Below are 14,207 nucleotides of genomic sequence, written 5' to 3'. Positions count from 1 at the left end.
AAGGATTAAATGTGTACAAACAAAGATACACTAACAGACATAAAGTAAAAATTCATTCCACAAACATGAAAGCACAGTGCTAAATTCTGGGGAAGCAGAAAGTTCCTGCTTTCAGGGAACTTCCAGTCTGGTAGAGGTTTGCACAGAAGGCAGATTAAAGAGAATCATCATCTCCTTTGTTCAGACATGAAAAGCAAGCAAAAAAGCAAGTCAAATAAAAGATGATCTGCAGAATACATTAACCCTACACTGAAATCATGGACCTACTCCAGTAATTAAGACTGCAGAGGTGGTGCTGGGTGGATGAAAACATCAGAAGACGATTATAGCATGAGTTATTTATTTATTTATTTATTTATTTATTTAGACAGGGTCTTACTTTGTCACCCAGGCTAGAGTACAGTGACATGATCTTGGCTCACTGTAGCCTCCACCTCCTGGAGCTCAAGTGATCTTCCCACTTCAGCCCCCCAAGTAGCTGGGACTATCACCCAGCTAATTTGTGTATTTTTTGTAGAGATGGAGATTTGCCAGGTTGCCCAGGCTGAACTCCTGAGCTGAAGTAATCTGCCTGCCTTGGCCTCCCAAGGTGTTAGGATTACAGGTGTGAGCCACTATGCCCAGCTGAGACATTTTTTCTTCATTAATCAGCAAAATAGAAACCCTATTTCTTTCAAGACATGACTACCTCTTTTTTTTTTTTTTTGCTAACAGCCATTTCAAGGTAAGATGGGGCAAAAAGAAAAGTGGTATGACACTATATTCACCGAGTCTTCAATTTTCTTCTAACAGCCTGTATGAGTGGCTCTCACTGGGGGCAATTTTGCCTCTCAGAGTGGCAGTTTGAAGACATTTTTGGTTATAATAACTAAGGGGCTGCTTCTTGTAGCTAGAGGGCAGAGGTCAGGGATACTGCTAAACATCCTTTCATGTACAGCATAGCATCCCAAAATAAAGAATTAGCCAGTCCAAAATGTCAGTGATGAGATTGGGAAATCATGCCATAGTTGGATATAAAAGATGAAAAAATCAGTAAGTCTATAGTAGAAAAGCAATTAGTAGCACTTTAAGATAGACTGAACAGGAACATTCTCTTCCTTGATGAGATAGCTGCAGACCTCCTAAAAATATGTGATAAATCCATAAAGGGGAAATAAAACTTGCTGAGAAATAGCACACATTTTTCTAAACTTTAAATATTAGCATACAAATGAAAAATAAACTTGTAAGACAGACAGGCCAGGTGCAGTGGCTCACACCTGTAATCCCAGCACTTTGGGAGGCTGAAGTGGGTGGATCACAAGGTCAGGAGTTTGAGACCAGCCTGGCCAACATGGTAAAACCCCGTCTCTACTAAAAATATAAAAATCAGCTGGCCATGGTGACGTGTACCTGTAATCCCAGCTACTTGGGAGGCTGAGGCAGGAGGATTGCTTGAGCCTAGGAGGCGGAGGTTGTAGTGAGCCAAGACTGTGCCACTGTACTCCAGCCTGGGTGACAGAGCAAGACCCTGTCTCAAAAAAAAAAGAAAGGACAATTTTGTTGCTTAACTGATCTTATCAACTGTTTCTGCAACCACAAAAGCAAATGTGGTCATGTTTCTGATATTGGTTAAGTCTGACAAAATATTTACTAAACTGTCACTAAAAATGGCCAGAAATATTAAAAATAAAATATTAGTTTTTAGATTCACAGAAGAAAAAAATAGCCACTGATACTTGAGAATATGCTCAATTCCGATGAGAGACATTCAAAGTTACTTTCCAACATTACCGGAAAAGTACTGATTCTTTTTTTTTTTTTTTTGAGATGGAGCTTCGCTCTTGTTGCCCAGGCTGGAGTGCAATGGCATGATCTCAGCTCACTACAACCTCCACCTCCCAGATTCAAGCAATTCTCCTGCTTCAGCCTCCCAAGTAGCTGGGATTACAGGATTGTGCCACCACGCCTAGCTAATGTTTATATTTTAGTGGAGACAAGGTTTCACTGTGTTCATCAGGCTGGTCTCAAACTCCCGACCTTAAATGATCTGCCCACCTCAGCCTCCCAAAGTGCGTGAGCCACTCTGCCCAACCCAAAGTATTTATCCTTTACTTTGTGGTTATATGTTGGGAATGAAGAACATGGAGAAGAAGTGAACTAACAAATTTTCAGGTATTAATATGACAATTGAGTATATTGTAACAAAAATAATTATTTCCTATGAAATTACGCCCACTGGCTGGGTGCAGTGGCTCACAGCTGTAATCTCAGTACTTTAGGAAACCAAGGTGGGAGGATGACTTAAAGCCAGGAATTAAAGACTACTCTGGGCAACATAGCAAGACCCTGTCTCTACAAAAAAAAAGTAAAAGAAAAAAATTACACTTACTGAGAAACAAAATGTGTTAACAGTAAAACAGCAGAGCAGCTTCCATGTGACTTGGACAGGAAGCCTTTAACTGGTGACCAAGCTTTATAGAAAGGATGCAAACAGGGGAAAGGATAAAAAGATTTATCTATGTAATGAGGCTTGACTTTTTACAGCAAATAAAACACCTCTATTTGTTAATCACAAAAATATTTCCAAATCTTAATAGATTTAATGATACTATATATTTGCTACAATGCCTTGATCAGAAAATTTAATAATTAAGATACTTGAAGTTCATTTAAATGGAACTTGCAGAAATGCAATTTAACTTCTAGTTCTATCATATCTGTCTCCAAAATGGACATATATGACAGCAAAAACAAAATTCTCTATAAGTCTCTCCTTTAGTTACATTACTATGTAACTAGAATACCTAGTTTTGTAATAAAAGGATTTTATGTGATAAATCCTGACCAAGAGAGAAATAAAGTCCTTATTGCTGCAGATCCAATGGGAACCTATCACAAATGTAGGAGGGGCAAATAAAGTGAAAACATGTTGGAAGGCGGGGTCAACTGCCTTAGGACAATTCTATATCCAGCTTGATACTACTCACAACTTACTCCTCTTGTTTCTTGCAGGAAAGTCTGAGAATGTGAGACTGTCCTTGCTGCTCCCCGTGGACCTCTGGCTGAGTGGCTGAAGGGCCATCCTGAGCACAGACACACTCTCCTCCCCTCTCTCAGCTATCCACCGCACATACTCAGAGGGATGAGTAGACTGAACAAACATCAAAGAGATGCAGGAACAAAAAAAAAAAATCCCAATAAAGACAATTCTTAAGTGGTCAATAAATTAGGGCACTTTCTTCAAATTAAGTTCTGTCAATCAGGCACTTAATAAAAATGAAAGACATGATTTATACAAGCATCTAAACTACGAAGGAAGATAAAGAACAAAACAAAGGCAAGATTTACCTTAACTACCAGCATGTTATACTTCAGCCAGAAGTTTTTGAAAGAAATGTTATTTAAGAAAGAAAATAAGTAGTATTTTTCTGTTTCTTAAAAATCAATATTCTTTTTAGTTCATTAACTAAAATTAGTTTTTCAGTGATTTCAACATAGAAAGAATGCTCAGATTTTGGTTAAACAAGGAAAAATTAAGGCAGTATCTTTAAGACCAGTAAAGGAAAGCATTAACTAACTCATAAGCTTATCTGAGAGGGACATATTAAGCTCATATTTGGATATATTAGAAAATTATGGCTTTAAACATAAAATATTAATGTTTTGAAATTCCACATTTTCTCAGTTATTCTTTCTTTTTAGCTAGATGTACTTCAAATAGCTCGCTTAATTTTAAAGAATTAAAGAAATACGTTTCACATAATTTTGGAACAACACATGCATGGTGCTTAACCCAGAACTATTAGCTTGCATGGTAAATCATTATGTTCCTATGTACCACTGACCCAGTATAAAAAGGAAGCGGACCCAGAACTGTCAAAATATGGTTGGAAATGACTAACTTCCTTTGGAATTTGCTACAAAATAGAAGACATAAAGTTTTGAGGTATTGCTGCCTTACCACGATTTAGGGGAAAAAATAAGAGTTTTTTTGTTTTGTTTTTTTAAAAGTAATGCTTCTTCTCTTAAGTTATGAAACTTATTTAAAATATTCTCCTCTCAGTCATTGTCATATTGGTTATCCCTGAGCTTCATCTCATCTGCACATCACATAAACCAGCCATCCATGGCTTTGGTCCTTTCATTTAGTGCTATGTCTTGTTATACCAATTCATGGAGCGTTTCACTGCTTTGGCCCAGTTTTCCATACTCGTTTCATATTCTTGACATTTCTTCTGTGGCTTGAAAACCACTTCACTTTGTCTCAGTTTCTTTAGTTCCTCCTTGTCAGTCCAAAACCCTATAGATAAAAAAAATTATTCTCAAATTTTAAGGCAAATCATGAATCCATAAAGTTTATCTAAACCTATGTGAGTTGATGGTACAAAGGTAAATAATTACGGTTTCTAAAACAATCCAAAATACCTTGTTACTTTGAATTTTGTTAGACTGATCATTCCTGAAAAAAATTATACCAGGATTTTCAAGTCTTTTGGTTTCTAACTTTCAGCTCAGTTTCTGTGTGGTAAGACACCATATCACTTCTAAAGTGGCTACTCCATGCCATCATTTAATTTCATAACTTGCTATTATTTTAAAAACCCCAAGTGAAAAACAGTATATTTTCTGGCCAAGCACAGTGGTTCATGCCTGCAATCCCAGTGCTTTGGGAGACTGAGGTGGGAAGATCACTTGCTTAGGAGTTCAAGGCTGCAGTGAGCTATGATCGTATCACTGTACTCCAGTCTGGGTAACAGAGCAAGACTCTGTCTCTAAAAAAAGAAAAAAAAGAAGACAAAGAAAAAAAATAGGATATTTTCTTTTTATGCAATTAAAATAAATGAAGATAAATAGAGATTTTTGTCTTACATCTTAAGGTAAAAGGCAACTCTCTGGAATATGCATAAAATTCAAATTGGGTATTAATATAACAGTATCTCTTTCAAACTCTAGCATTTTATACTATTTATTTAAATTCCAGTCCACAATCACTTTGTAGTCCTAGCATAGATTGCTCTTTGCAGGAAGAATCATATGATTTATAATAAAAAGCAAGGGAACTTTTATTTTTTTGAGATAGAGTCTTGTTCAACTGTCACAGGCTGGAGTGCAGTGGCATAATCTCAGCTCATTGCAACTTCCGCCTCCCAGGCTCAAGCAAGTCTCCTGCCTTGGACTTTGGAGTAGCTGGGACCACAGGCATGTACCACCATGCCTGGCTAATTTGTGTTTTTAGTAGAGACAGGTTTCGCCATGTTGGCCAGGCTGGTCTCAAACTCCTGGCCTCAAGTGATCTGCCCTCCTTGGCCTCCCAAAGCACTTGAGATTATAGGTGTGAGCCATGGCGCCCAACAAGAACATTTATAACTAAGATCATAAGTAGTCTGAAATGGTACAGGTGTCTTATCAGTAAGTTTGGTGCATTTCACTGAGAAGTCTAACGTACCTCTTTTGAAACAGTCTGCAAATCCTTGTGAGGTACATTTTCTCTTACCAATAAAACTGACACATTAAATTCTCTTTTCTAAAATGTTGTCAAGTCACATTCTTTCAACATTTTAGACTATCTGTGTTTAAAGGTATTAATGTAGGCCAAGTGCAGTGGCTCATACCTGCAATCCCAGCACTTTGGGAAGCTGAGGCAGGTGAATCGTCTGAGCTCAGGAGTTTGAGATCACCTTGGGCAACACAGTGAAACCCCGTCTCTACTAAAATATAGAAAATTAGCCGAGCATGCTGGCATGTGCCCGTAATCCCCGCTACTCAGTAGACTGAGACACAAGAATAGCTTGAGCCCGGGAAGTGGAGGTTGCAGTGACCTGGGATGGCATCACTGCTCTCCAGCTTGGGCTAGAGAGTGAGACTCCATCTCAACAAATAAATAAATAAATAATAAATAAATAAATAAATATAGTATTAATGTAGACAAGTTTTTAAAGAAAAAAGTTTTCATCAATATACTATAGTTAGATAAATCTAATCAGGAAAATAAATGTGTTTCTTAAAATCTTCATTCCCAGAATGTACTGTTTACATTTAAAAGTATATATATTTATAAGTCATTTTATTTGGTGTGTATAGAGCAAATCCAATTTCTTGGTAAATCTGTAAAATACAGAGGCTATACATAGTCTCACATTTCTAAGACAGAAGCAAAGATTTTGAAATTAAATACAGACATAATGACATAGATAAAACTCATATTTATTATGTATAAAAATAACTTTCATGTGGGGCTTGGCACGGTGGCTCACCCTGTGATCCCAGCACTTTGGGAGGCCAAGGGGGGTGGATCACCTGAGGTCAGGAGTTCAAGACCAGCTTGGCCAACATGGAGAAACCCCATCTCTACTAAAAACAAAAAAATTAGCCAGGCGTGGTGGCATCCGCCTGCAGTCCCAGCTACTTGGGAGGCTGAAGCAGGAGAATTGCTTGAACCCGGGAACCAGAGGTTGCAGTGAGCTGAGATTGCAACAGTGCACTCCAGCCTGGGTAACAGAGTGAGACTCCGTCTCAAAACAACAACAACAACAACAACGATGACGACGACGACAAATCTGCATGTGTTCCTTACTTAACGCATTTTAAACGTTCAAAAGAATCTAACTCATTGAGTCTTACAAGGTGAAAAGTGTAGAAGAATCTGATTAACTTAACTATAAGAATGCTTATGAGAACTTGATTTACTATAATTATAGCTTAATTTATTCAATGTGTTGTTTAAGTACTTGAGTTACCTTGTTATAGTTCTGAGTTTGCTCAATCAGAGATGTGAAAGTAATAAGAGGAAAATCGACCATATTAAATTTATAGGAGTTGGAATAGGAAGGAGTTCAAATTTGCAAATGGGACTGATTATTTAAGGGAAAGTTTATTTTCTTCCATTTAAATTAAATATTCATCAACGAACAAATGAAAGTAACTGTTTCAATTGTATTCAAAATTACCAGATTTTTAGTAGAATCAGGTTTAAGCTGAATTTACCAAGACTTCAGGTGTTTTGTAACTTTAATATATATACTATTAGCCTAAAACTGTCAAAAGTAAAGTATCTTATTTTGTACCAAACACCTCCAAGAAAGAAACATATTAAAATTCTCCCAGTGTCCCAAGGCATCATCTTGCTTCTTGGCTGGCCTTTTTTTGTTTGTTTTTGAGATAGAATCTCACTCTGTCGCCCAGGCTGCAGTGTAGTGGTGCAATCTCGGCTCACTGCAGCCTCCGCCTCCCGGGTTCAAGCAATTCTCCTGCCTCAGCCTCCCGAATAGCTGAGACTACAGGTGCTCGCCACCATGCCTGGCTGATTTTTGTATTTTTAGTAGAGACAGAGTTTCACTATATTGGCCAGGCTGGTCTCAAACTCGTGACCTTGTGATCAGCCCACCTTGGCCTCACAAAGTTCTGGGATTACAGGCCTGAGCCACTGTGCCTGGCCCTTAGGGGGTTGTTTAACTGACATTCCTCCTTTCATTCTTATTCTTCCTCACTGATCTTTTCACTAATTGTCAAAGTGATCTGTTCAAATGCAGATCTTTCTATGTTCCTCCTGTACTTAAAATTCTTTAGTGGCTCTCCAGTGTCTTCAGAATCAGGTCTGAACTCCTCTTTATGAGGAGTTGCCACAACTGGACCTCTATGTACCTCTCCCACTCCCTTCTTACTCTCACCATATCAGTACCCCCTATCCTTTACCAATGACTTTGCACGAGTTGCAAGAGGGATACTGAACCACCCATCTCTTACCCTCTCCTCACCTCTCCGCTAGCCCCTCCAAAACTGAACTATATACGCTCTTTTCTGGGAAGCCTAGACCACTTCCTTAATACTGTCACTGTTCACTGGTTTTATCAAGCAAACATAATAATCACTTGAGTTACCTGTCTCCTCCCACCAGAGATCTGAGACTATAGCTTTTAATCTCTTTACTGCCAGCAGTGATTGTTAGGTAGCAGGTGCTCCACAAATGTTGCTCAATAAATAAAAGAATAGAGTGGTTTCTAATGCCAAAGGCAAACCTACTGGCAAAGTTTCCTCCTTGACCAAACTCCACTCAGACTCTTCTAAGCTCTTTTCTGACTAGGCCTCAACTTTTGGATATCCATGGTCATCTCTGCATAATTTTAGCGGGAATTCCGCTAAATCAGTGTAGCCAGAATCTCCTATCCTCAATTTCTGATCAACCTCGATATCTCATCCTCCAACATCCTCCAGATGATATCTGATCACCTTGGCCTGCCTTCTTGAGAATGTTATTAGGATGGTTAGCAAGAACTTCCCCTTACCTCAATGTTTCCTTTCAGTAATATTCCATCCACTGACTGTCACTCTGCTCTTTGGCTATAATTTTTCACTTTTCCTTATTGTATTTAAAGTTGAGCCTAAGGGCCGGGCGCAGTGGCTCAAGCCTGTAATCCCAGCACTTTGGGAGGCTGAGACGGGTGGATCACAAGGTCGAGAGATCAAGACCAACCTGGTCAACATGGTGAAACCCCGTCTCTACTAAAAATACAAAAAATGAGCAGGGCATGGTGGCACATGCCTGTAATCCCAGCTACTCAGGAGGCTGAGGCAGGAGAATTGCCTGAACCCAGGAGGCGGAGGTTGTGGTGAGCCGAGATCGTGCCATTGCACTCCAGCCTGGGTAACAAGAGCGAAACTCCGCCTCAAAAAAATAAATAAATAAATAAATAAATAAATAAATAAAGTTGAGCCTAATCTCTCTCTCCCACCATAAGATACCACTGAAGGAGTCCTTATACCCATCTTGATAGTCCTCCTTTTTTTGGTGGGGAGAGACAGAGTCTTGCTCTGTCACACAGGTTGGAATGCAGCGGCATGATCTCTGCTCACTGCAACCTCCCCCTTCCCAGGTTCAAGCAATTCTCCTGTCTTAGCCTCCCAAGTAGTTGAGACTACAGGCATGGGCCACCATTCCCAGCTAATTTTTGTATTTTTAGTAGAGACGGGGTTTCACCATGTTAGCCAGGCTGGTCTCGAACTCCTGACCTCAGGTGTCCACCCGCCTCGGCCTCCCAAAGTGCTGGGATTACAGGCGTGAGTCACCGCACCCGGCTCACCTTAATGTTCTTTAATAAGTGTCACTGAATAATTTTTTTCTTTAACACTATCTAACCAGAAAGTTTACCCAGAGACTCTCTCTTGCTAGAGACTGACACAGCTGAGAATTAACTGTCCTTGTCTCAAACTTCTCACTGAAGGAGTGACGTAAGAAGAGGTGCAGCCAGACTTACCAACACAGGAAGTCAACAGGATATTTTGTGAGCAATATGCATATGTATATGGAGTTTGATGGACACCAGGGCTTTTCAGCTTCTCTAGAATTTTGTGATTTGAGAGGAGAAAGGCTATCGGTAAGAAACAGTTTGCAAGAAAGCTCTCGTTTTTATAAACTTCACACATACCAACAGCAAGGCCAGCTAGAGAAGCTGCCCCCAGGCACGACATGTCAATGTCAGCAGGTCTGTCTATATTCTCATTAATCAGGTCTGAAGTCATCTGCATGACAAAACTGTTCTTACAAACTCCTCCATCTGCCCTGTGGGGAACAAAATATATGTAAGGTGAATTACTACAACAAAAGCATCATTCTTTTTCAGTGGCCCACATTATTTTTTCTGAAATCCTTGATTTTATTTTATAAATTTGACTTTTTAATTCTAAAATTATATCACTTAGCATTAACCTAATGACAGAGGATCCTACTGGGTAATCTTTAAACATTTTCCTTATTTCTACCATCAATTTTCTCACCTGCCTTTGTTTGTCTTAGTGGACTAGTTTGAAACAGGCCAGGTATAATAAACTATGGCAACATAAAAATTCGCTTAGCTATTACAGTTAAAAAGTCAAGAAGTTTGATGCTTACATGCCCAAAGGATAGCCACACACCCAAAAAAGAGATTTTAAAGATTTATATAACACACATATGAGTGCCAAGATGCACCCAAATTTGATATTGCAATATATTCTCCATAAACCCATAATTAATTCTCCTTTCCTCTCCAAATTCCTATGACCAAGAATTTTATTGTAGCTGAACACACTGGCTCACGCCTGTAATCCCAACACTGTGGGAGGCTGAAGAGGGCAAGTCACTTGAGGTCAGGAGTTCAATACCAGCCTGGCCAACATGGTAAAATCCCATCACTACCAAAAATACAAAAAAGTTAGCCAGACGTGGTGGCACATATCTGTAGTCCCAGCTACTTGGGGAGGTGAGGCATGAGAATCACTTGAACCCGGGCAGCAGAGGCTACAGTGAGATGAGTTCACACCACTGCACTCCAGCCTGGGCAATCCAGCAAGACTCCGTCTCAATTTAAAAAAAAAAAAGAATTTTGTGTGAAGGAGCTAGGCAGAAGTTATTTTTGAAATCCTCCATAACCATAATGATGAATTATTCAGGATCTCAAAAAGAAATGAGCGGTAGCTCATAGCAGCTACCACTTACTTCTAATTTCTAATGAAATCTATTAGAAATAAACTTTACATACCGGATTTTTGTTACAGGAATATGAATTTCCTTCTGCATCATCTCATATAACTGTTTGTTTCTAGTTAAAACACAAGATAACTGTTTAGAAGAAATTCATTCATAATAACTCACTATTGCATTCTGATCTCGAAAAAAACTATAGTTTTTTTATTTGATATTTATGAAATGTACAAAAAAAAATATTAAAGAAAGAACTTATGCTAAATATAAACTGCATAACAGATACTCAAGCAGGAAGTGCAGGTTGTTGTGTTTCTTTCCCTTCATGTAAGAAGGCATAATTTATATTTTACAACTAAATTTTATCTATTACCATTCTATAAAGAAAAATTTAAAACAAGCATCTATTTAATAGATAGCTATTAAGATGGCAAACCATAAGTAAAATGTAATATAATTCATCAAATATAAAAAAAATTACTTTGTAATCACAGAAAATTTTATTTTAAATGTTACAAACATCCCATATTCATGACAGCCTCATTCTTAATTTTAATAATTTACACCTGTCCCACAAAATGATTACAGGGAAATGTGCATGAAAAATAATTCTGATGACTCAATTTTTGGGTACAACAGAAGCATTATTACTAGAAATTCTCCTTCATGAATAAGGACACTAAATCTTTGAAAATCTAAATTTTGAATCTTGCAAGTTTAAGAAATTTGATTTAAAAAAATCCTTCAATTTCCAGATATCAAATCTGATTGGTACTGGTACCTTAAATACTAAAAAAATAAGAGATACCACAGAAATTAGCAAGAAGAACATATTATATATAATATAAAATAAGCCAAAAATATAAATTAAAGAATTTAATTAAAATTAAGAGGCCAGGTGCGGCAACAGACATGGCAATATTGTATGGGGAAGGGGAAGTTTAGGGCAGGTTTTCATACCTGAAAGCTATTGATTCCAATATTGCTCGTACAAGATGGTATTTACTGGTGGAAGGCTTCAAACCCATGAAGGAGGCACATGCCCAGGGGTCATTTAATGGAGCCTATAGTAAGAGATATTAAGAATGTATTATTATTGTTCTAAATTACATCTATGGACTTGAGGAAATATTATACAATAAAAACCACGTTGGAAGAAAATAATGCTATGATTAAATTCTTCTAGCCACATTAGAAGAAAATAATGCTATGATTAAATAATTTAAAAATAAAAGATAGTCCAAAGATTATGTTAAAAATTTGGATAACTTTTTAACAGCATTTAAATGATATTGAGTCACATAGTTACTGTACTTAGCTAGACCTTCTGTTTGCATTTATGCCAAAATGAGGAACTGAAGCGTATAGTAATAAATTATTAAATGCTTAGCCTTATAAATGTGGAAAATGAAGAGCAATCACATAAATCCCCCTTCTTCAGCTGTAGTTTTTACACTAAAATTGTTTGCTATGTAGAACAGCTTTTTACATTGTACTATGTAGAATAGCTTTCTACAAAAATGTACTTTTCAGTGTCATAACTTAAATCAAATATGTTGTCTGACATTAAAACTATACTCTGGCCAGGTGTGGTGGTACGCACCTGTAATTCTAGCACTCTGGGAGATCATGGAGGGAGAATTGCTTCAGCCCAGGAATTCAAGATCATCCTGGGCAATAAAACACGATGTCATCTTCACAAAAAACTTTAAATATTAGCTGGGCATGGTGGTATGCACCTGTCGTTATAGCTACTCAGGAGGCTGAGGTAGGAGGATTGCCTGTGCCCAGAAGTTTGAGGCTGTAGTGAGCCATGATCACACTACTGCCAGCCTAGGCAACAAAGTAAGACAAGGTCTAAAAAAAAACACCACTACACTCTTCTCTCTTAGCTTAATAGTCTAACTGCCTAATATCAGAAATAATCTAGCCTAACATGTTTTCAACAGAGTCAAAATCTTGAGATGGAAGTATGTATTAATCAGATGAGGTTTCTATTCATCTTTGAATCTGCAGAAATGTAAGACAATTCTGGGACACAAAAATGAAAAACAGGCTGGGCACGGTGGCTCACACCTGTAATCCTAGCACTTTGAGAGGCTGATGCGGGTGGATCACTTGAAGTGAGCGCCACTGTACTCCAGTCTGGCGACAAAGCAAGACTCAGTTTAAAAAAAAAAAAGTGTTTGTAGTAATATCTAAAACTAAAAACAGTATCAGAGATCTTTCAATTAAATACAAAGTTAAATGTTATCAAATCAAGTCTTTCACTAGATTCATTTTTTGAATAGGCAAAGTAACCAATACTCCAACACGACAATTAATGAAAAGAGATTTTGATTTTTTTAAAAAAGTTAGTAAAACTTACAAATGTACAACAGCAAAATACATACATACATATGCATGTGTGTGATGTATGTACCTTGACATTATTTCTCTTCTCAATGGCCTATTTTCTCTAAGTAAATAATGCAAATTTACCAATATATTTTCCCCCACTGGGAAATGGCTATTTTTGGTCATGATGAAGTAATACTAAGTCTTATGTAAAAGTTCTATGATAAACCTGCCAACTCTTAGGTTCCACACAGTTCTAAGCAGAAGTCAGCTGAATTCTATCAGCACAAGCCAAGCCAGTAGGGCCACACTCACACTCAGGATGCTCTGCTCCCTCACGGAAGTCATGCTCCGTCAGAACATAAATTCTCAGCCCTAAAATGCACCTTTCATCTTAGTTTGGTTCAGTGCTCAAATTTTAAGGTAACAGAGTGGTAGATACATAAGTTTGGGTGTGGCAGGAAAATATTTGTAATTGCCATTAACTTAAAAAAAAAATACCTGTAATCCACTAAAAGATGGAACAAAACAAACTCCTTCAGAATCCTCCAAGCTTTTGGCCATTTTTTCAGTCTCAGCAGCATCTGTGAAAAGGTCTGCAAAGACAAACAAACAAACAACAAAAAACCCTAAAACAAAATGAAGGGGCTGGAGAGGCACAAACAGAATTATGTTACATGATAGCATTTACCTGCATCAACATTTATTATGAATATAATGTAAAAGGTTGCTCACTTAAAAGGATCAACACAAAGATCATTCTGTTCTGGTACTATCTGAATTCTCACGCTGCATAGGTTTACAGGCCCATAGAATGGAGACAGGAGACAGAGGCCCTCTTAGATACGCTACGTATGCAGCAGGCCTTGCTTTTTTCTTTGAAGATATTTGGGCTGTTTAAAAAATCATTTCTATGTATGACTTTTGGCATTAAAAAATTATTCTTTGAAAGATAAGAGCCATCCTAGGTTTCTGAAGAAAGTATCCTCTATCTATAATTCAAGAGAATTAACTGAAAAACTACTTCATCTAGTAAGTTCAATAAAGGGCCAGTAACAGGTATATTAAGTCAATTTTTAAAAAACAAGCAAACAAAAAAACCAAGACTTAATTAATTTAGTAAACTTTTTACTGAAGCATATGATATACAGACTTAAAAAATGCACAAATCCTAAGTGTATATAGCTAGGTGAGTTTTCACAGTGTGAATATACTGCTGCAGAAAAGATGTCCCCTGACCCTTTACTAGAGAACAGCAGAACTGAAAACTGCCTCTACTGTAGAAAAGAAATAAGGCATTCTTTCAGTTCCTTATAGAAGTAATGCTCCCTGCTCAAGGCCTTCTATCTTGGTCCTCTCTGCTCAGATCATTCCTTGACCAACTGCTTCTCCCACCTGTCCAGCCATTTTTATTATTCTTCATGCAGCGCTC

The 14,207-nt window shown here is 37.7% G+C and overlaps 1 protein-coding gene across 4 annotated transcripts in view; it reads right to left on the bottom strand.

Annotated features, from left to right (window-relative positions):
* Positions 1-323: 323 nt before the first annotated feature.
* Positions 324-14,207, bottom strand: part of GK5 (glycerol kinase 5) — a 66,799-nt gene continuing 52,915 nt past the window's right edge. For 3 of the 4 annotated variants that reach the window (XM_010330406.3, XM_010330408.3, XM_010330407.3), the window contains 6 exons: positions 13,277-13,371; positions 11,399-11,502; positions 10,497-10,556; positions 9,405-9,538; positions 4,150-4,282; positions 324-3,133 (listed from right to left, as the gene is read on the bottom strand). In XM_010330406.3, coding sequence (XP_010328708.1) covers positions 3,100-3,133; positions 4,150-4,282; positions 9,405-9,538; positions 10,497-10,556; positions 11,399-11,502; positions 13,277-13,371 — 560 coding nt within the window. In that variant the 3' untranslated portion in view covers positions 324-3,099. Of the gene's footprint in view, positions 4,283-9,404; positions 9,539-10,496; positions 10,557-11,398; positions 11,503-13,276; positions 13,372-14,207 lie in introns of all 4 variants that reach the window. The other variant, XM_003942574.4, reaches the window with a different exon arrangement.

This window comes from Saimiri boliviensis, chromosome 9 (assembly GCF_048565385.1).
Source record: "Saimiri boliviensis isolate mSaiBol1 chromosome 9, mSaiBol1.pri, whole genome shotgun sequence".
NCBI classification, from domain to species: Eukaryota; Metazoa; Chordata; class Mammalia; order Primates; family Cebidae; genus Saimiri; species Saimiri boliviensis.
The sequence above is the reverse complement of the archived record's forward strand: the minus strand, read 5'-3'. Positions and strand labels throughout refer to the sequence as shown.